General features: G+C 54.8%; 5 protein-coding genes across 5 annotated transcripts; 3 read left to right on the top strand and 2 right to left on the bottom strand.

The window, feature by feature from the left end:
• Window positions 1–3,278: 3,278 nt before the first annotated feature.
• On the bottom strand, window positions 3,279–7,592 carry B0T26DRAFT_642588 (Rapamycin-insensitive companion of mTOR, N-term-domain-containing protein; the record flags this gene model as incomplete). The annotated part of the gene is made up of 2 exons (XM_060437458.1): window positions 3,279–6,588; window positions 6,658–7,592. The coding sequence occupies 2 exons, from the start codon at window positions 7,590–7,592 to the stop codon at window positions 3,279–3,281; spliced, it is 4,245 nt and encodes a 1,414-aa protein (XP_060298942.1).
• A 1,793-nt stretch (window positions 7,593–9,385) lies between these two features.
• Window positions 9,386–10,582, top strand: B0T26DRAFT_245287 (uncharacterized protein). Its single transcript, XM_060433967.1, has 3 exons — window positions 9,386–9,603; window positions 9,671–10,317; window positions 10,400–10,582. The coding sequence occupies exons 1-3, from the start codon at window positions 9,467–9,469 to the stop codon at window positions 10,504–10,506; spliced, it is 891 nt and encodes a 296-aa protein (XP_060298941.1). The 5' UTR covers window positions 9,386–9,466; the 3' UTR covers window positions 10,507–10,582.
• Window positions 10,583–10,830: 248 nt separating this feature from the next.
• Window positions 10,831–12,229, bottom strand: B0T26DRAFT_704978 (ribosomal protein L13-domain-containing protein). Its single transcript, XM_060441731.1, has 2 exons — window positions 11,759–12,229; window positions 10,831–11,653 (listed from the first exon to the last, which is right to left on the bottom strand). The coding sequence occupies exons 1-2, from the start codon at window positions 11,777–11,779 to the stop codon at window positions 11,123–11,125; spliced, it is 552 nt and encodes a 183-aa protein (XP_060298940.1). The 5' UTR covers window positions 11,780–12,229; the 3' UTR covers window positions 10,831–11,122.
• A 396-nt stretch (window positions 12,230–12,625) lies between these two features.
• B0T26DRAFT_750335 (copper chaperone for superoxide dismutase) lies at window positions 12,626–13,844 on the top strand (the record flags this gene model as incomplete). Its single annotated transcript, XM_060445207.1, has 4 exons — window positions 12,626–12,646; window positions 12,760–12,889; window positions 13,016–13,093; window positions 13,282–13,844. The coding sequence occupies 4 exons, from the start codon at window positions 12,626–12,628 to the stop codon at window positions 13,842–13,844; spliced, it is 792 nt and encodes a 263-aa protein (XP_060298939.1).
• Window positions 13,845–17,029: 3,185 nt separating this feature from the next.
• Window positions 17,030–17,637, top strand: B0T26DRAFT_245175 (uncharacterized protein). Its single transcript, XM_060433966.1, has one exon. It carries the CDS (start codon window positions 17,172–17,174, stop codon window positions 17,505–17,507), a length of 336 nt encoding a protein of 111 aa, XP_060298938.1. The 5' UTR covers window positions 17,030–17,171; the 3' UTR covers window positions 17,508–17,637.
• The last annotated feature ends 918 nt before the right edge of the window (window positions 17,638–18,555 follow it).

The raw sequence follows: 18,555 nt of genomic DNA, 5'->3' as shown, positions 1-18,555 counted from the left end.
ATAGCCTCAAGATTGAGTTGTTTGAGCCATTGCCAACGCTGAAATAGCCGGAAAAGCAAGACCCATACATTTCCTTTCCTAGACGGGTTTCCAGACGATCAGATTATTCTGTTTCACTATTCTCGGGATGTTTTTCTAAAGAAGATCCCCAACACGACATCACATCTCAAGCCCGTCGATCGAGCAAGCAAAAATCCTCATTCGAGACACCTATCGGTTACTCCATCGCATTGTCACGAGGGAGCTAGACGAGAGAAACACATAGGTGCCTAGGTTGGTAAAGGACGAAACCTTGACAAAGGATGCTTCGCCGTCGTTCCTCGCAACTCGTTAGATTTAGGTGCCTATTATCTATCCTCACCCTTACCAACCCGGACCCCTCTAAGGCAAGCCCGTACCTGGAAAACCACTAACTATAACTTGCATCCAAAACCAACCAAGGTGGCGGAGAGATTTCCGCTGTTGCTTCCGACAAGCAATAGCTGAGGTAGGCATGGTGTCTGTCATAGGCAAAGCGTATATGGTCATCTTTGAGGTATCCGAACCCTTACCCTTACTCTTCAGTGTGAGGTTCTGGAAGGGTGGCAATAGCCGTCTCGTCTTCTAACTGCGACTAGCTTTTGAGACACTCGCATCGCCATCGCCATCGCCACAGCGGGAAGTGTCGTCAGCAGCCTTTCCCTTCTCCTCTTCCTTACTAGCTTCCTTGGTAGTGATTTCCTCCTTCGCCTCCTCCTTGCCCTTGGCCGTGGTTTCCTCTTTCGTCTCCTCCTTAGCCAATATAGAACCTTGTCCAGTAGTGGTGACGACCTGTCTGGCTATAATGGCACGCTGTTTGGCGGCCACGACTTTAAGACGCTTCTGTTAAGCCAGTGCCATTGGACCACATATCCCTCTGGGGTTTTTACGGAGAGGCTTAAGAGCAAACCTTGCGTTGTCGAACCAGAAGTGTATCTGGTGGTTCATCGAGATCCCGTGTTTAGCAGACTGGGTTATTCCTGCGTCCTCAAATATCCAACACCATGCTATGGACTTGTCGGAGCCCCCAAAGACCGTAAGCGTCGCGTTGAGGCGATCGAAATCCTTGTTCTTGCTTGTCACGAATGGAAAAATATACGCGACCTGGTGTGAGAGAAGGCAGGTACGCCGGATCAAGGTGGTCACAATGAAGGAAACAAGAAGGGCGAGCAATGACTGGTATTGGGGTAAGACTTCAACCTGGCCCTCGCAAGGAAATGGGCGAGGGCCACTGTTTATATACATGCTCAGGGGCTCAGTCCTGCGTGTGCTTGTGAAAGCTTGTGGGGGTGTGGCGCCATAGCGTGGCTTTAGTGGCTTGTGCCAACGGCAGTGGCCTGGCCAGTTAGTGCTCTTTCCTTACACCTGCGGATCAGGTAACCTAGTGAACACGCAAATATATCCATCTCGATCCTTTACCTAAGCGGACTTTTTCGAATCCATCTGCTCCCAGCTTTGCCAGCATTTGCTCCATGGTTGTGGGTGGGAGAAATACCAAGCGGGTACTTGGTAAAAAAGATGATGTGGTTTTTTCGGAGGTGGAAGGTTAAAGTCCGAAGGTGAGTGATGAAAAGTGCCGTCTAGGCAGTATTTTGGTAAAGTCTAGGACTCTGTATGTGGAAGTATATTGGTACAAGTACCAGAAGAGTATTGTAAAGAAAGAACCCCCAATCCACACACGCGACCAACTCACACTCATACCGCGTACGGAGCGGGCCAAGACCTCACTCCTTTGTCAATAGCCCGCCCTACACTCTGTCATGTATATAAGCAGTGGCCCTCGCCCCTTCCTTTGCGAGGGCCAGGTTGAAGTCTTTTACCAATACCAATCATTGCTCACTCTCTTCAGTACCTTCATTGTGACCACCTTGATCAGGCGTACCTGCCTTCACTTACAAGTATTTATGGAAGGTATAAGACTTCGAAGATGGATTGTAAGCTCTACAGTAACCATAGGCCTAAGCCAATGATACTGTGGGAAAGAAAAGATCAAGGCGACTAGAAAGGTATGTGGAAGGTTGTTGTTGAAGGTATGGTTGATTTTTTATGTGTTAGAAGAAGAGAAGTGTGTGTAAAAGGTGGGGGGGAAGTATTACATACCACTCGACTGTTAGTGTCGTCTGTCTGTAAGGGAGCACGGGCTCCACAGGATGCTGGGGTTGGTAATTACGAAGATAGAACAAAGGGCAAGCTCCTATCGCACGGGTGATACAGTCAAATCGGAATGCCAGTCAAAGTATATGAGTGCAGTGAATGTGTATTGCTTGCTTGAAGAACCAAGCAAGAACTATCTAAGACTGTGGTTACGGCCGTCGTATATATCTATCTAAGGTGGGCCAATTAGGTCGTTGCTCTGTTGCTCCCTGGCAGAGCTACGGAGCAACCCCGTAGAGCCAACCAAACCGTTGCTCCGTACCCTACCGCACAGAGCAAATGCGGATCCCTGCCCCGCATGCCTGTCTCGTCATCCCTATTGGCCGGCCCCACTTTCAGAGCTATGACTAGCCCAGAATGGGCGCGGTTCATCACATGGTGGTGTTGATCGTATACTTCTATGTCTATCTCAAGGATCACGAACTACGGGGACACAAAGGCGGTGCCCCGGGGTCACGTGTTACGCCGCGTGTTGGGTAGGTGTGGCCCGTGCGTTGACCTGATGCCCCACTATTTTACCTATTAGACCAACCACAGCCCTGAATTCGCATGAGCTTGATTAAGCCGCATAACCCTGATTGAGCCGCGTAACCCTGATTGATCGGTAATTCCTGCACAATAAGAAACATGGGGAGTCAAGGAGGTACCTCAACTGTACAAGGCAGGCGCACTCGTCCCGTCCATCATGGATGTTCATTCATCTTTCTAGACTGGGCTGCTTGTTTATTCTGGTGGTGAATTGGACGAGCTGCAATTTACAGTGGAGTACTAGATATATTTTGGACCATTGGGTTGTAAACGCCTTGCCGCCACCGCCGCCCGTTACCTTCGTACCGTTGCGCTCCCTCCCGCCCAGATAGGTATTGTTGTACTTGTAGCCAAACCCAAACCCCGTATGCAACTGCGACGCCGTCGTAAACCCCGGGAACCGTGGGCTGCGGCCCGCTGCTACCCCAGAGATACCGTATTTTTTTTATTTGTACAAACAGAAGCTTCGAATCCACACGCACCGGGCCTGACCCCCTATTTTTGTAGCATATCCTGAAAAAAAGAGAACAAAATAAAGCAAACATAGAAAGAGAAAATGGAAAGTTCAAGACTGTCTTTCATCCGTCCAGAGATCTGCTGACTGAATACCTCTCGGGGTCTACCGGGCCATTCACGCTCCGTCTCTTCTCGGTGCGCTGCTCGTCACCCGAGCTGTCTTCGTCTTCATCTTCCTCGTCGTCCTCGTCATCTTCATCGTCGTCATCGTCATCGTCTTCTTCTTCGTCGTCGTCGTCACTGACGCTAGCCTGAGATTTCGTAATGGCAGCGCCACCCATTGCCGTCTGCCTCTCGTCCTCATCATCATCCTCGTCTTCGTCCTCGCCACTTTCTTCGTCGTCGAATATGACAGACCGAAGCGCGCTTTTCTCAAACAAGCCAACAATCATATTGCGATCCGCGAGCCGGTAGTGGTGACACTCCAGCAGGGCCAAGACTCGCCTGAATAAGTGCGGCTGTTTGAACCCGATGGCTTTTTTCTGCGTCTTGATCTGCATGAGCTCGCTTCGCGCACGTCTGTGGAGCACCATGTTGGCTATGTCGATGACGAGCTCAAGAATACGCTGGTTTGCCGGGTCGGGGTCCAGCTCAACCCTTCGGATCTCGGCGACATCGCCGCCGTGCTGTTCCTGGATGGCTTTGATGAGCGACTCTGACCGCGGCCGAGAGGCCACGGCGGGAAACTTGACGGTTTCTGTCTTCTGCGTCTCTGGGAGCTCAATGGTGGTGACGGGCGCGTGCTTCCAAGGCGGGAGGGAGAAGAACTTGGTGAGATCTGTCGGGATGCAGTAGCCTAGCGAGTTGCCCAACACGTTCGTATTCGCATCCCACCCGTTCTCCGAGAGTATCTCCAGGCCGTGCATAGACCGTGATATCAACCCAAGAACGAAGAAGGCTGTTCCGCGCAAGCTCATAACCTCATGGCCTTGCGCTATCTTGACTATGTGCTCCACAACATCGCACGACTCGAGGAACGGGGCACCAAGCTCCATGGACCCGACATTGCCGACCGCCCAGAGGCAGCCCTTGACCTTGACTATCATCTCTGGGTCGTCGTATTGCATCCCATGGTCGCGGATAGTGGCCGCGAACTCGTCAAAGTGGCCCTTGTCGCTGAGGAGCTTACAGCCCTCCTGTGTTCGTGTAAGCTCGCGATAGAAGTGCGGCGGGACGTGGCTGTCGGCCTCCATTTCTTGCTCGTCGTCAAACACGCTGATGCGGTTCGTGTGGTCATCCTGGTGGTCCAAAAAGGATCGCGCTAGGCTGGCTTCAATGACGCTGACGTACGAGTCGTTGCGACCGAGGAACCAGTCGTCCATCTCGTTGCTGATGTAGTCAAGGCCGTCCAGGTAGTGGTAGCCAATAGAAGTCGAGAGGAAGCGCAGCAGCAAAGGTGCGCCTATCTCGCCCAAGTGGTCCAGCGCCGGCCGGCACTTGACAATGTACTCAAGGTGGTTCTTGGTGTTGCACGACTTCTCGAGAATCTTCACAGCTGTCGCGCACACCTCAACCTCGGGATCGTACAGCTGGGTGACCAGCATCTGGATGGCCCACTTTGAGTCGCCTGGTCCCTGGCCCTGCGCGTTCAGCCGCGGTCGCGTGGCGTACTTTCGTAGGGCGTTGGTCGCGTTGATCCGGATATCCTTCGTCCCAGCTGTCAGAGCTTTTGAAAGTAGAACCCGGGGATGCCCCTGCAGGGAGTAGTCGAAGTTTGCAAGCATGAGCTTGATCAGATCAGGCCGCTGCTTGAGGTCGACGATTCGATACATCATATTAAAGATGCGCCAGCGATCGAGCATGTGCATCCCCTTTGGGTCCCCGCTCAGCACGCCGAGCATCGGGAAGTAGCCCCCGCACAGAGTGTCGGTGAGACGGTCCTTGGAAAACATTGGGTATTGGGCCGTGAGCCCGCTCGTTGGGTCGCACTGGGCCAGGCATTCGGCGATTTGTCTCAGAAGCTTATTGTCGGATAGATATCTAATGCCCTCTGGGCTCTGGAGCAAACTGTGCATCAGAGCACACCCGACCCGGACGTACTTCTGCGTCCCCCTAGAGCTCTTGATCTCGGAGAATTTGTACTTGAACGGGCGGTAGAAGCTCATGATCCGCTTGATAAATTTAGAGGCCTTGACTGCCTCATCGAGCCTCTTCCCGTTGGTCAGGGGCCCTTCGATGAGCCTCAGAACAACATCCCAGTTCCATTTAGAGTAATTAGAGCTACCCAAGACGCCCGAGTCAATAATGAGCTGCCGGAAGGTGGCATCGTCGAAATTCACTGATGTATTGCTTTTTGGGTGGTCGTCGAGAATGCCGAGGTCCAAGCTGTTGCTGGATGGCATAGCTGAAGGTGTGTATGTTGACGGAGATGATCTGTACAGTGTCTTGCTCACGCTGCTCATCTGGTAGATAACCCCAGTGGCAATGAAGTGGCTCTCGTCTTTAAGTCGGACGGCTGCGGAGAACAGCTCCGGTAGTAATTGTAATTTGCTACTCCACGACGGCGGAAGGAGTCGGCTGGAAAGCTTCAACACTTCTCCGATGAGAAGCGTCGACTTCCGCTTCAGCATGAGATTTTCAGTATCTTGCGTAAGCCTCAACAGAGCCGGAACTACGCCGGCCTTGACGAATATGGCAAGAAGGAGCGCTGTGTAGTGCTCAACAAAGTTCTGCTCTCCTCCCTCGTCTTCCAGCTCAGCCGGAACGGATTTTGCGTCTGTTGACCCGAGGTTTGAGACTCTACCGTAGGTTGTGAGGCGCCGGCCGGCGAGAAAAGATGTCGCCCACGCCGGAGATTTGATGCGGAACAAGGAATAGAGGAGGTCCAGAACGGTCTCCCGGACGGGCCCCGTGTGCACCACCATGCTATGGACCATGGACTTGATGGCGCGGAAATTGTACATTGACAGGTTCATGAGGCCCGACCAGCTCCGCAGTGCTGATGCGATGGCCTTGGCGCTCTGCTTTAGTAGCCGCTCGTTTAATAACTGGTCATCGGTGAATGGGGTGAAGAGTACCTCCAGCTCGTATCCGGCGCGCAGATACTGCCGACGCTGTGGGGTGTCAAGGAGATACAAGAAGGCCGCCGCCAGACTCTCCGAGGCCTTGTAGGAGCCATCGGCCAGTGCCATGTGCAGAGGCGCCAGGCCCCCGGCCGCAATTAAGAGACGGGGATCGCGAACCACAATCTCTGCTAGCGTCTCTATGCAGATGGGTCGCAGCCTCTCCTCGGGCTCCTCGGCAATGGCGGCAATGGCTCGAACCACGGCTCTCGATATCTCGCGGACGCCGTCTTTGACATCGAGAAAGGCACGCACAAACTTGAGTGCCTGCTCTCGCTCGACGTCGGCTTTGCGGTCCTTGATCAGTGACCTAAAACACAGCTTAGTTAACTTGCTAAAGCCCACGCGCAGAACCTATAAAGTTGGAATATATGCATACCATGTAACGAGATAGTCGGTGTTGAGGGTACGGATGTTCTTGAGCGAGGCTAGGTCCGAAATGGCGTATCGTGTCATCCTATACCCTGCGGCCACCACCTCGCGGTTCTCGCTCAGGAGCATGACCTGCATACGGAGCCCAAAGACGGGCCAAACCAGGTCGTATTTGAGGTTCGGGTGCCGTTTGAAGAGGTCCACCAGGCTGTTGGCACGAGACACGTAGTAATCCGGGGTCATGCCGTCCATCTCGAGAGCTCGCAGAATCTCGGCGAGGACAAAGGTCGGAGACTCGGACGGCTCCTCAATGTCAGACCCAGCGCCGCTTCTCGACGCGCTCGGGGGCGAGCGCAAGCCGTTGGGGCCATGGAGCAAGCCCTCGGCCCTAGACCGTGTGGGTGTTGTGGGTGCAGGCCTGGTGCGCTGGGCGTCGGTTATCTTCTGGCGGAGCTCCTTGATTCTCTGGCTGGAGGAGTTGAGCTCGGCCTCGACCCGCAGGCGCTGCTCCTTGGTCTGTTTTGCCTTCTTGGAGTTGAGGGCTTCGAGCATGTTCTCGCTGCCCTCCTTGATCTTCATCTCGCGGCCAAGGGCCTCGCGAAGGGAGGCCAGGGTGCGCTCCTGGACGTCTCCATCGTCCTCGTCTAGCTTCTCGAGAGCAAACATGTCGACACGGGAGGCGGCGCGCGAGAGGTTCATGTGGCTGCGCAAGTCGGAACTGAAGCTGCCGGGCATGGGGGACGGGTTAAGCGACGAGCCGCGGGGCGCAAAGGTGACGGCCGAGGCGGCGAGATTCCGGGCTCCAGCGCCGCCAATGGGCGGGGGCGGCTGTAGGCCATCGCGGTCGAAGCTAGGGCGGGAGCTAGCGACATTCAGGGGGTTTGCGGGCTGCTGTGAGGTGAACGACTTCTGCGTCGGCGTTGCTGAGGCGCTGCTCAACATGGTGGCTTCAGCTTGGGTGGGTAGCTGGGCCAGCCAGACCAGCTGAGATTGCCCTCCGCGCGTGACGCTGCGAGGCCACGCATCCGGTTCGCCCAATCAAGGTGCCTCTGGTCAACGGCAGAGGCGGTTAGTCGTGGTCATTGCAGTACCCGCGAGATCGGACGGGTAGGTAGGCGGCCGATCGGTTTATCGCGGTTGGCGGATGGGTGTTGAGAGGGACAGGAGAGTTTTGTGTCGTCGTCGTCGAGGAACCTGGGCGCTGGTATGCACACCGGGACAGTTTAACGCATTCAGAGCGGCCTTAGTGGTCAGTGCACACAGTGGACAGGGTAAATGGCACCTACCTCACGCATGCACGAGCACTAAATTTACAGCGACTCACCACCGTATATTTCTTACATTAGGTAAGTAATAAGGTTCCTGCGGAAGCTTCCAACCTCTCGGGCCGAGTGTTTTCATGTTGAAACTGACCGACTTGCGTTTTGCCCGCTCAGGGGTTGACTTCCATCCCACCTCATCTTGAAGCTCACCTCAGCCTTTGTCGGTCAAGCCGCAACAAACACATCTCATCTTTGCAAGGCATATCTCTGTTCACTTCTTCGTCAGCCCTTTATATTACATAACCTCTTTTCGTCCATTTTTGCTGTCAGTTAGACCGAGACATCATTCTTTGGTGTTCTTTTAATTGATCGCTACACTGGCTTGACATACCAAGCGAATCTTAAGAAATCTAAACACTCAATGTCGGCTTGAAACATAGCAACCCCAAGGCTGGAGGCACCCAATTGGGGAAAGGTGAAGCGCGATGTTGTTTCTGATTTCCTATTAATCGAGCTCTCTGAGAGAAGATAATGACGTCGGGTGACAAAGTGGAAGACAAGTTCCCAGTCTACTGCACAAAGCCATATACCGAGATTCTGAGCTGAACTAGTCCTTGCATGTGCATGTATTCCTTATCTCGACACGGAGGTGCATTTTGCGAGTCCAAGAGTTGGAAGCTATCTCGCGCACCACGATGGCGTCACAGATCAGCAGGGCTTTCTAAATGTGGAAAGGTAAGTTTGGGTGTCAGCGGTTGTTGTTTCGAAGTAAGCTATTGAACATCTCAGGCTATCCAAAGTAGGTAAAGCAGGCGGGTAGCTTCGACCCCGCAATGGCATGCGGTGCATCCCGGTATTCTCTCTTTTGAAGCCGTTGGATTGAGCATCCATCGACTTGCATGCCCGAGGAGAATGAAGCTCGAGCAAGAAACCACGCCCCCTCGCGTCTTCGGTCTTTGCTCGTCGATTTGGCCCGCGAATTGTGCCTGCAGACTGAGATTGCGTGTGCCAGAGAAAAACTTCACTCGATGAAGGAAAATTGAGAATATTGATGCAGGAGGACAGACTGACCACGGCGGGGAAAAAAAAAGAAGACTGAAAGTTTGTCGGTGGCGGCGGGGTTAAGCATGGCGGGAGCTATCGGGAGGAGGGGGAGGGGTCTGCCAGGACAGGCTATCGGCGGACTCCGGCGATTTGGCCTTGGTCCTCTCCACCTCGTCTCATCGGCTGGCTCGCCGCCGACGCCGCCAGGCGCTTTCCGAGCTCTCGTCCCTGCCCTTCCGGCCTGTCCACTGGGCCGTGGTTCGATGTTTGCGGTGGTGTCGGGGCTTCCTTTGCCATATAAATGCACCCCGTGTTCCCAACGACCTCAACCTACCGTACCTGCCTAACCCGTGCCTCATCATCCCCCACAGGAACCCCAGCCATTGCTTCAGAAAATCCTTTAAATACTTCAACCAACGCTCTTGACTCTGATACCTCTACATAAAAAACCTGTCTCTTGCCAACATCTTCCGAACAGCTTATTAAAAATATCTCACCCGCCCACTCAACATGCCTTCTCTTGCTTCCGCTCGCTACGGCAAGGACAATGTCCGCGTCTACAAGGTGCAGAAAGATGAGACGACAGGCGTCCAAACCGTGACAGAAATGACCGTGTGCTGCCTTCTCGAGGGTGCCATTGAGACCTCGTAAGCTGCCTCGGGGCGAGTTCCCACCCATGCCGAAGCCAGCAGCCGTGCTAACACTCTCGTCCAGATACACAGAGGCTGACAACAGCGTCGTCGTGGCCACCGACTCGATCAAGAACACCATCTACATCAAGGCCAAGGAGCACCCCGTGAACCCGCCTGAGCTGTATGCCAGCTACCTGGGGCAGCACTTTATTGACCGGTACCCGCACATCTCGACGGCCCACATTAAGGTCGTGGTGCACCGGTGGACGCGCATGACGGTGGACGGCGCGCCGCATCCCCACAGCTTCTTCCGCGACGGCCAGGAGACGCGGAACGTGGAGGCGACGGTGAGCCGTGCCGGCGGCATCGAGCTCAAGAGCGGCATCGTCGGCCTGACGGTGCTCAAGAGCACCGGGTCCGCCTTCCACAGCTTCGTGCGCGACGAGTACACGACGCTGCCCGAGACGTGGGACCGCATCCTGTCGACCGACGTCGACTGCGCCTGGGCGTGGAAGCCATTCGCCGGCACGGCCGCCGTCTTGGCTAGCGTCGAGCGCTTCGACCAGGCCTGGGAGAGCGCCCGCGACATCACCATGAAGACGTTTGCCCTCGACGAGAGCGCCTCGGTCCAGAACACCATGTACAAGATGTGCGAGCAGATCCTTGAGGCCGTCCCCGAGTCCGAGTCGGCTTCGTACTCGCTGCCGAACAAGCACTACTTTGAAGTTGGTGAGTGATGCGCTTTTTTGTTCCTCCCCCCTATTTACAATTTCCCCCCCTGGCGAATACTGACGGGAACGCCCCTTTTCAGATCTGAGCTGGCACAAGGGCCTCAAGAACACGGGCAAGGATGCCGAGGTATACGCGCCTCAGTCGGGCCCCAACGGCCTGATCAAGTGCGAGGTTGTCCGTTCGTGAGACAAGCCGGGGGCATTCACGGGTTTAAAACAATCGTAATTAGGGGGGACTCCTATACTTGTCCATGACCACGGCGTACAAGGCAACGATATTCTAAGGCGCATTTTGGATCATTGACCGAACATCGGAACCTAGGCTGTATCTTCTACTGTTAGCATCTCGCACCCGTGTGTGAGCCGGCGCAAAATCTGTTTGCATCTTTTTTTTTTTTTTTTTGGTTTAAAAAACCCCCAGCGATAGCATGAGCAAAAATAAAGCATACTGAACTCAAACTAATGCTCTTATAACGAACGTATAACGTATGCCTTGTCATGAACAGACTTGAGACGGGTCGCAATGATGCACGCGAGATGTTTATTGTTTTTTTTTTTGATACAACGGCAGTTGGCCAATTCCACAACGCCTAGCCAGCCGGATAGATACACAACATGGAGCTAGTGGATGGCTCTCTTCAGGTTACAGCGTCCTTGGGACCGGCGTTTTACCTATTCCTCGAATTCGCCTGTAGATAGGCTTTAATAACAGGGAATACCTGCCATATGAACCCTCCCACCCTTAGTCATTTCTTATCTTCACATACACACACACAAACACACACAAACACACACAAGCCGCCTTATATCCTCGCCATGTCGGCCTCCCGGATAGCCTGCACCGCACCCTCCCAGTTAGTCTCCCCGACCACGGTGCCGCCGAACCGCACTAGGTTTAGCTTGTAAGGATGGGCGGGGCCCTCGAAGGCCTTGAGGCGCGCCAGGCGCTTGTCGCGCAGGCGGTTCTTAGGCAGCATGCCGCTGACGGCCTTGCGCAGGACCTCGGCGCCGCCGTGCTTCTCCATCAGCACGTCCATGGTGATGGCCTGCAGGGAGCCCGGGCGCGTGTTGTGGCGGTAGTACGTCTTGCGCCACTTCTTGAGCCCCGTCGTGTACAACGCCGCACAGTCCGTCACGACCACGTAGTCGCCGCAGTCGGTCGACGGGTCCCAGATGGGCTTGTGCTTGCCCATCAGGATCATGGCGATCCGCGACGCCATCCGCCCCAGCGACGGCGGCGTGACGGCCTCGGGCGGCGCCTTGATGGTGCTGAGCGTCGGGTGCGGCGTCGACGCCGAGATGTGGTGCCATGCGCGCGAGTAGGCTAGCCGGGTCTGTACGCGGCGAGCACGGGGAGGTGATTAGCAAGGCCTGGGGCAATGGTTATGCCTGGTTGCTGGCCATGGCATGGCCAGAACGGCGAGAGGAATGGAACTCACAAGTCCGACGGTTTGTGACATGATGGCGGTGGTTGTGGTGTAGGGGGGTTGCGATGTTATGGTGCGTGTTGCTGAACGAGCAGCCTGGGCGGGAACAAGCCCCTCATCAACGCACGATGCGGACCTATGCGATCAATTCTCAGACCGGTGCCGGACCCCGCTCTCGACAAGGTAGGCGGCGTTGGGTGTGCGTGCTGTTGGGGCGGATTGGAAGGGCCGTGTCGGTATGCCGTGAGGTCGAGAGCGTCGACGGGAATTGGAGCTGAGCTTTGGCTAAAGCGGGAGAAAATGGTATGGAAAACGCACGCGCCACCAGCAAACTTGCGCCGCCCACCGGCCGCGTTTTTTTAGTGACCCGACCGTGTCCGCCTGTCGCAAGCCACTAAAATCACCGGGCCGAGTAGCGGAGCTTCAGCGAGCAGCCAAGAGAGAGCATAGGCCGGGTTCGAGTTGAGTCCGATTTCAAAGCAGGAAACCCCCGCAAAAAGCACGACGTCTCAGCATTATTACTAACCCAGCAGCTAAACTGGAGGGTTTATAGCCTAGTATCCGTACTTAGGAAAGGGATCAATTACAACTTAAAGTCTTCGGAGTTATTGAGGACGATTCCCTTCTCCCCGATATCTCACCCCTGACATCAATCAACTCGACCAACGACCAACCCTTAGCCCAAGCTTCACATCGTTGCATCGCGAGCACTCCGTAGATAATAAGCATATGCGCCCGAGCATCACCACTACTAGCACGAGATATATCGTGGGTCTATCTAGTCTTGCCTTGGTTGCGTCTGTTGGTGGACACTCGTGGCAGCGACAACGCCGGCAGCGATTCCAGAATCCGACCCCAACCCCGACCCAGCCGAGCAACATGGCCATCTCATCCTTCCAGGTCGGTCGTCTTGATATTGCATCTCCTGCTCCCTCCCCGGCCACACTGCTGCCTGCTCTTCGGCAGCAGCGCGCCAGGCGGAACCGAGTAATTACTGATGCAGTTTGAAACAGACGCTTTTTGCTGTGCCTATGACCTGTGACAGTTGCGTCAAGGATGTCTCCGGCGCCTTACACAAGCTCCAGGGCATTACCAAAGTCGAGGCAAACCTGCCAGACCAGCTGGTGTTGGTGGAAGGGACAGGTATGGGGCCATAGATCACCATCGTGGTACATGCACAGGGCAACACCGAGTTTGCTTAGGCCAAGCGTTGTCCCTCCGTGTTTACCTGTTTTCGGTTTACTAACCTCGATCACTTAACTCGGGCAGCACCGCCGTCGGCCATCGTCAAGGCCATCGAGAGCACTGGGAGAGACGCCATATTGCGAGGATCAGGCGCATCAAACAGTAGGTGCCCTGACCTGTTTGCCCCCTTTATCTCTCTTGTTTTCTCATCTTCCCACCTCCGGGTAGGCGGCCCTGTTCAGGGGGGAAGCACGCCCTAGCAACTGCAAGAGGGAATGTTGTTACAAAAAAAAGTGAGCTTTGAAATCACGGCTTGAGGCTAATTCTTGGCATCTCCCGGTCCGGTATAGGTGCCGCTGTGAGCATTCTCGAGATCTTCCACGAAGCCGACCAGGAGAGCGTTCCTACCAGCGCGAATGGATCGGGCGATCGGGTTGTCAGGGGCCTGGCACGGATAGTCCAGGTCAGCCCCACGGTGACGCTGGTCGATTTGACGCTGCGAGGCGTTACCCCGGGCACGTATCATGCCACGATCCGTGAGTTTGGGAACCTCCAGTACGGCGCATCGTCAGCTGGGCCCGTCTGGTCAGGCCAGAGTGCAGGGGCTGAGGCTGAGGCCAAGGCCATCGGTACCCGCCGCGGAGTCCTAGGCACGGTGACTATCGGGGCAAACGGCCACGGGAGTGCGTTCCTCAGCCACCCGTTCCAGGTCTGGGAGGTGATCGGACATGCGATGGTGGTCTCGCGCCAGGAGGAGAGCGATGTCTCGCCCCTGAGGAACGACGAAAACACCGTGGTCGGTGTCATTGCACGGAGTCCAGGCATGTGGGACAACGACAAGACCGTGTGCTCCTGCACGGGGAAGACCCTGTGGGAGGAGAGGAAGGACGAAGCGACCAAGGGCATGTTGTGATAGGGGCTGATGCCCAGGCACACGCTTTCCCCATGAAACTCTTGTGACCTGAGGAGAATAAGCTCATCTCATGAAGCTTGATTTATCTCCCGATACATCGTGTGAGATTGGGATTCGGACCCCCCCGTCAACAGCAGACGCGGAAAAATCTCGAATGTCATGTCGATTTGCCCATGTGAATGCAAGACGGGAAGGAAGGCCTGATGTTTCAAGAAACGCATGTTGCCAGAAAAGAATTGGTGATTGTAATCGTTTTAAGATGTCAGAATTAAGGTGTTGGGTAGAATGTTAGATCTTATTCCTTCTGTCTTCTCTAAAGGCAAAAAGTCGGGAGATTTGCTGGCGGCCAGGGGGTCTTGGATGTAGATCATGCAGGAGAAGAAACACCGAGGAGGGGCAACTCGAGATCCCCCCCCACGCATTACAGGCTGGAGGCAAAATCGGAAACTGTGCCGAGAATAGAAAGACCAGGGTAGCAAAATATGAGACGGAAAAAAAGGGACTTCCCGACTTTCGTCTGTGACATAGGCTTTCCGCCGATGATGCCGTGGCTGGCGGGGGGGAGTGCATCTCGATCTCTCGAAGCAGACCCTAGCCCGCCAAGACTTGCCACACTCCTGAGATGGGTTGAGGCTCCTTTTGAGGCTGACGACCACACCACCACCACATATGTACTATGTAGGTAGCTGCGTCCACCAGTTGACAGACTTCCACGCCACTAGTAACTGATCTGTAAACAGCCCAAAACAACTGACGGTTTTGATGCCCCCTTATCACGATTTCAACTATGGCCAGTTTCCGGAGTTTGAAACAATCTGCTCGGCTTGTTTTCACTCTAGAGCAGATCTCGAAAGTTTAACTTGGGATTTTACAAAATCACCTTAAGGGCCAATGCTGATCCTGGGTCCCAGTGATGCCCCAGGGGCGCTCTCTCAGCACCGCGCAGCACCCTGCAGGAGCACAAGTTCCTGAAGTAAATACTCGAGCACGTACTGTACCTAGGAAAGGTAGGTACATACTCACCTTGCAAGCCTACCTGCCTACCTAAGTAAGGTAGGTAGACACCCGTCACTGGAGCGTCATTCTCTTCTGGCTCTCAGCTACCTACGTACCTATGTATCCGGGTATATGTACTTCGTACATACTAGTACCTTGGTTTCTACACTACTGCGTCGTCGCGGCGTCGTCGCGCGATCGCACCTGTCGGGTAGAACGGCTAGCTACAATTTTAGTGTGATGAGTAGTCCGAAAGTCAACCAAGTGAGTTCTGTCGAAGTAATAGAGGGCTTACCAGTTACTACGAACCGTGACGGCCAGCTAGTAGCCCTTCCACTAATCTCGGCGAGCTAAGGTAGTATTCGACGGACAGAGCCGGCCCACAAAATAAGACATGGCGCCCCGCTGCCGGCGATCTGCGCCGCGGGCAAGGGGCCGGCTTGAGGGCCAGTTCGGTCGGGGATCCGAGGGTTGCAAGCTACAGTAGCTTTATCAGCTCACCTAGTGCTCTGCTCCTATCGTCTCTCCTAGCAGCCAAGCGTTGGCACTGCTGTGGTGGGACGATACCTGGCCCCCCCTCCGCGGTGATGAGGCCGTTCTGGATGCCAAATCGACTCCGCAACGTGTGCATCTGACTCCCCAGCGGCGGTTTTAGCTTTGTCGGCTTCGTTGCCAAATCCGTGATATTCTCTCACACCGCTAGGGCAAGCACCTGCTAAATGGGGAGTGGAGGAGGGGAGGAGAAGGGCGGGCGTGTGCGCGGGCTATCTCGACGAGCTCCGAGATTCGCAGGCAAGTAAGGTAAGTGACAGGTAAGGTATGTGATCGTGACTTGGCAAACAATTCAAAAGATAGAAGGCCGGCCGGCTTCTTCTATTTTTATCTTGATTTCCAGTCCAGCATGACGTGGCCCGTGGAAAGCGACGGCGAAATTGTCCACCGTCACCGTTGCTGTCACTATCACACAATCATCGCTGTGCAGTCGGCCAATGTCTTGGCACACCTTGGCACACCAAGACCGATAGTTCACGTAAAGGATCCACGCGAGGCTTGAGCGACCGTCATACGCGCCAGATCGTGAAGAAAAAAGAGCACTTGCATTCGAGGAAGATAGAGAGATGTGCAGGAACCCGCGTTCAGTCACATACCTCAGTCACTTATTGTACTTTGGTCACTTCACTATTTCCAGACGTGATTCCTGTCCCATTGTCTCTTTGATTGGATCGAGGAACGGACGGGCTGCTGAGATACGGCACCGAAGGGGTGTCAGTGCCTGAATCGGCTTGCTCGCCGCTCCACCACCTCAGCTAACGAAGGTGAGGAAAGTAATCAGATGGGGGGTTTCGATCGCCGAGACTCGGCGTTTTAATATTCCCAAAGAAAGCAAGAAAATGAAAGTAATCGGGACGTCATCTCTGGTGACGGCAAAGAAAGGCCATGAACGACTGTTACATCGTGCTGTCTTTTCTTCACCAGTGAGTATCTGGGCTTTCTAAAAGAAATACGACACTTGCGGCCGGCCCCGGATACGCATTTTCACGATTTCCTCAAAATTGCCTACCCTGGTGGGTGAGGTTACTATTTCGCTATGGGGTGCGGCCTAAGCCGCTCGGCGGCTCTAGCAGGTGCAGAGTGGAGACTAATTGGCTGAGGCGGGCTGGCTGCTAGAGACTTTTGGTGGGGTTTTTAGCACGTAGGCGCCCTGGGAATTTAGGTGCAGCGGAGCTCCCGCTCAGCCAGGCCAATCAGCAGCCGGGATCGAGTTTTGGAACGGTTCGTGCATGAAAGCCAGCGGCCTTTGATTTGCAAGGGTTCCAAGGTTTCTGTGACAGACAACTGCATTGCATTGACCCCTTCCAGTCTCACCCACAGACGCCCGTCGGGCCAAGCAATTTTGCAGAGACGTGCGCTGCACCCTTTTGTAAGTGACGGCCTAGAGACCTCATGCACAACATCTCTCTTTTCATCAATTTGCCGGATGGGAAGCCGAGCAGAACTGTCTGCAGCTTACTGTCAAACTACTCAACGATATTTAGCTACGTGGTGATTACCTTACCTCGTCTGCTAGGCGCGGGCTTAGTATTGGGCTGGTGAGGCCGAAGAGCCCGAAAGAGCCCGACAGGAATGGGAAAAGTCGCAGATCCAGATGCTCGAGACAGGCCCGCCCGGCCTGTCTTTTGGTCGCCTCTGTCAGCCCCCACTGGATTTCACCGATCAGTACTGCGCATAGGAAAATAGGCTCTGCCCAGCAGGGCCAGCAGTTGCGGCCGAAGGGAGGACCGGGGCGTCTTGGGCCTGCACCCGTGGCACCTCGACACATGGCTGAAGAATATGTTCCGTGCCTTGACAGCTCGGCAGGCTCTTAGATATTGGAACGTTCGATATCTGATGCCATCATCCCTATCAGTCCCGTGTGGCTTGGCTTCTACTTTACGAACACGGGCCTTGTCAACGTGGTTCGACGCTGGCCCGAAAACGTTCGATTTGGTTGTTCATCGCCATAGTTCCACTTGTTGTAGCCAAACCAGCGAACATCCATCCGGGGTGGAATGCCCAGAGAACGGACCCTCCCGGCGACTTGAGCCGCCAGGGCCATTAACGGGGTATATCCTGAATAGCAAGTGGGGTGCAGATGAGGTTGACGAAGACGACAAGCATTGCTTTTAGGGACTTCTTGATCCTCCTTGCCTCCCACGTTCTTCAACTGCGTTGCAGGCAGCCAGGGCCATATTCCCATGAACCTCGAGATGGGTTCCCCTGGCCCCTGTGGAGGAACGTAAATCTAGGGAATTATCAACTTGAAGTAACAAAACATTGTCACTGCGCCTCGGAAAGGGGGCTACCTGTCCAAGGCTGCTACTGCTTTTGTCGACTGTCTCTCTCGCTCGCTCGTAGCCCCCCCTGTAACGAACGGCCACAAAGGGCTGTCACACAGGCGTCAGTTTACGTTTTGCGAAACCAAGCCTAGACCTGGGCGAGCCAAGACACTCTCCGGGCGTGCATGATCGCCCTCCCAGGCCGGTTGTTCCCAAACGAACCCACAAGCCGAGCGAATACTCGCTTCTAATACATAGGATGTCGAATGTGCCCGATTGCCGTCCTTGCCCACCAGTCTCGTACCGCACACGTGTCGGTCGCCGCACTAAGCTCGGGCACTCATGACCCTCCATCGACCCGGACTCTGTCTCCCGTCTTTCATATCATTTTCCTCCAGTCCCTCCACTTTGCCCCTTTTCATACCTCTTTAATTTTTGCACGACAACGGGCCAGACTCACCCGTCAGCAAATAACTTCACCCTAGCAGCAAGAAGCTGCCGCCAGCTCGAACGACACGTCCGAGTCGGTGACCCCTAACCGCTATCGCTATTTTTAAGAAGGAGGAATCCGAGGCTTTGGACTCGTCGCCCGTTGGCTGAGAGTAGAGGCACTTGCTGTGCCGCTGGCTGCACCTGGCCTCGTGGTACCTACATTCGCCCGCTCTTGACGACTTCCTGGGACAGCGCTAGCTCGCCGGTCCCTCGAGCCTCACTCGCATCCCCGTTCCCGAAAACTGCAACCCTTTGCACGCCAGTCTTCGTGCCTTGTCACCTGCAGTAGCGGGGTATTGGAATTTGTCAATCACGACGCGAAAAGCGACTCGCAGAAGAGCAACTAGCGAAGACGGACGAAGGAGACGGGCATCCACCCCTAGAAAGGAGAGCACGACTACCTTAGG

The sequence above is a fragment of the Lasiosphaeria miniovina genome (assembly GCF_030549165.1).
Source record: "Lasiosphaeria miniovina strain SMH2392-1A chromosome Unknown B0T26scaffold_3, whole genome shotgun sequence".
Lineage (NCBI taxonomy): Eukaryota > Fungi > Ascomycota > Sordariomycetes > Sordariales > Lasiosphaeriaceae > Lasiosphaeria > Lasiosphaeria miniovina.
The sequence above is the reverse complement of the archived record's forward strand: the minus strand, read 5'-3'. Positions and strand labels throughout refer to the sequence as shown.

Bases quoted from the DNA above. Each gene is read 5' to 3' on its own strand.
- B0T26DRAFT_704978 (XM_060441731.1), bottom strand. From the start codon at position 11,779: ATGTCACAAACCGTCGGACTT. The intron at 11,654-11,758 runs GTGAGTTCCATT...CGCCGCGTACAG, and splicing joins TGTCACAAACCGTCGGACTT to ACCCGGCTAGCCTACTCGCG.
- B0T26DRAFT_245175 (XM_060433966.1), top strand. From the start codon at position 17,172: ATGTTCCGTGCCTTGACAGCTCGGCAGGCTCTTAGATATTGGAACGTT.
- B0T26DRAFT_245287 (XM_060433967.1), top strand. From the start codon at position 9,467: ATGCCTTCTCTTGCTTCCGCTCGCTACGGCAAGGACAATGTCCGCGTC. The intron at 9,604-9,670 runs GTAAGCTGCCTC...ACTCTCGTCCAG, and splicing joins GAGGGTGCCATTGAGACCTC to ATACACAGAGGCTGACAACA. The intron at 10,318-10,399 runs GTGAGTGATGCG...GCCCCTTTTCAG, and splicing joins CAAGCACTACTTTGAAGTTG to ATCTGAGCTGGCACAAGGGC.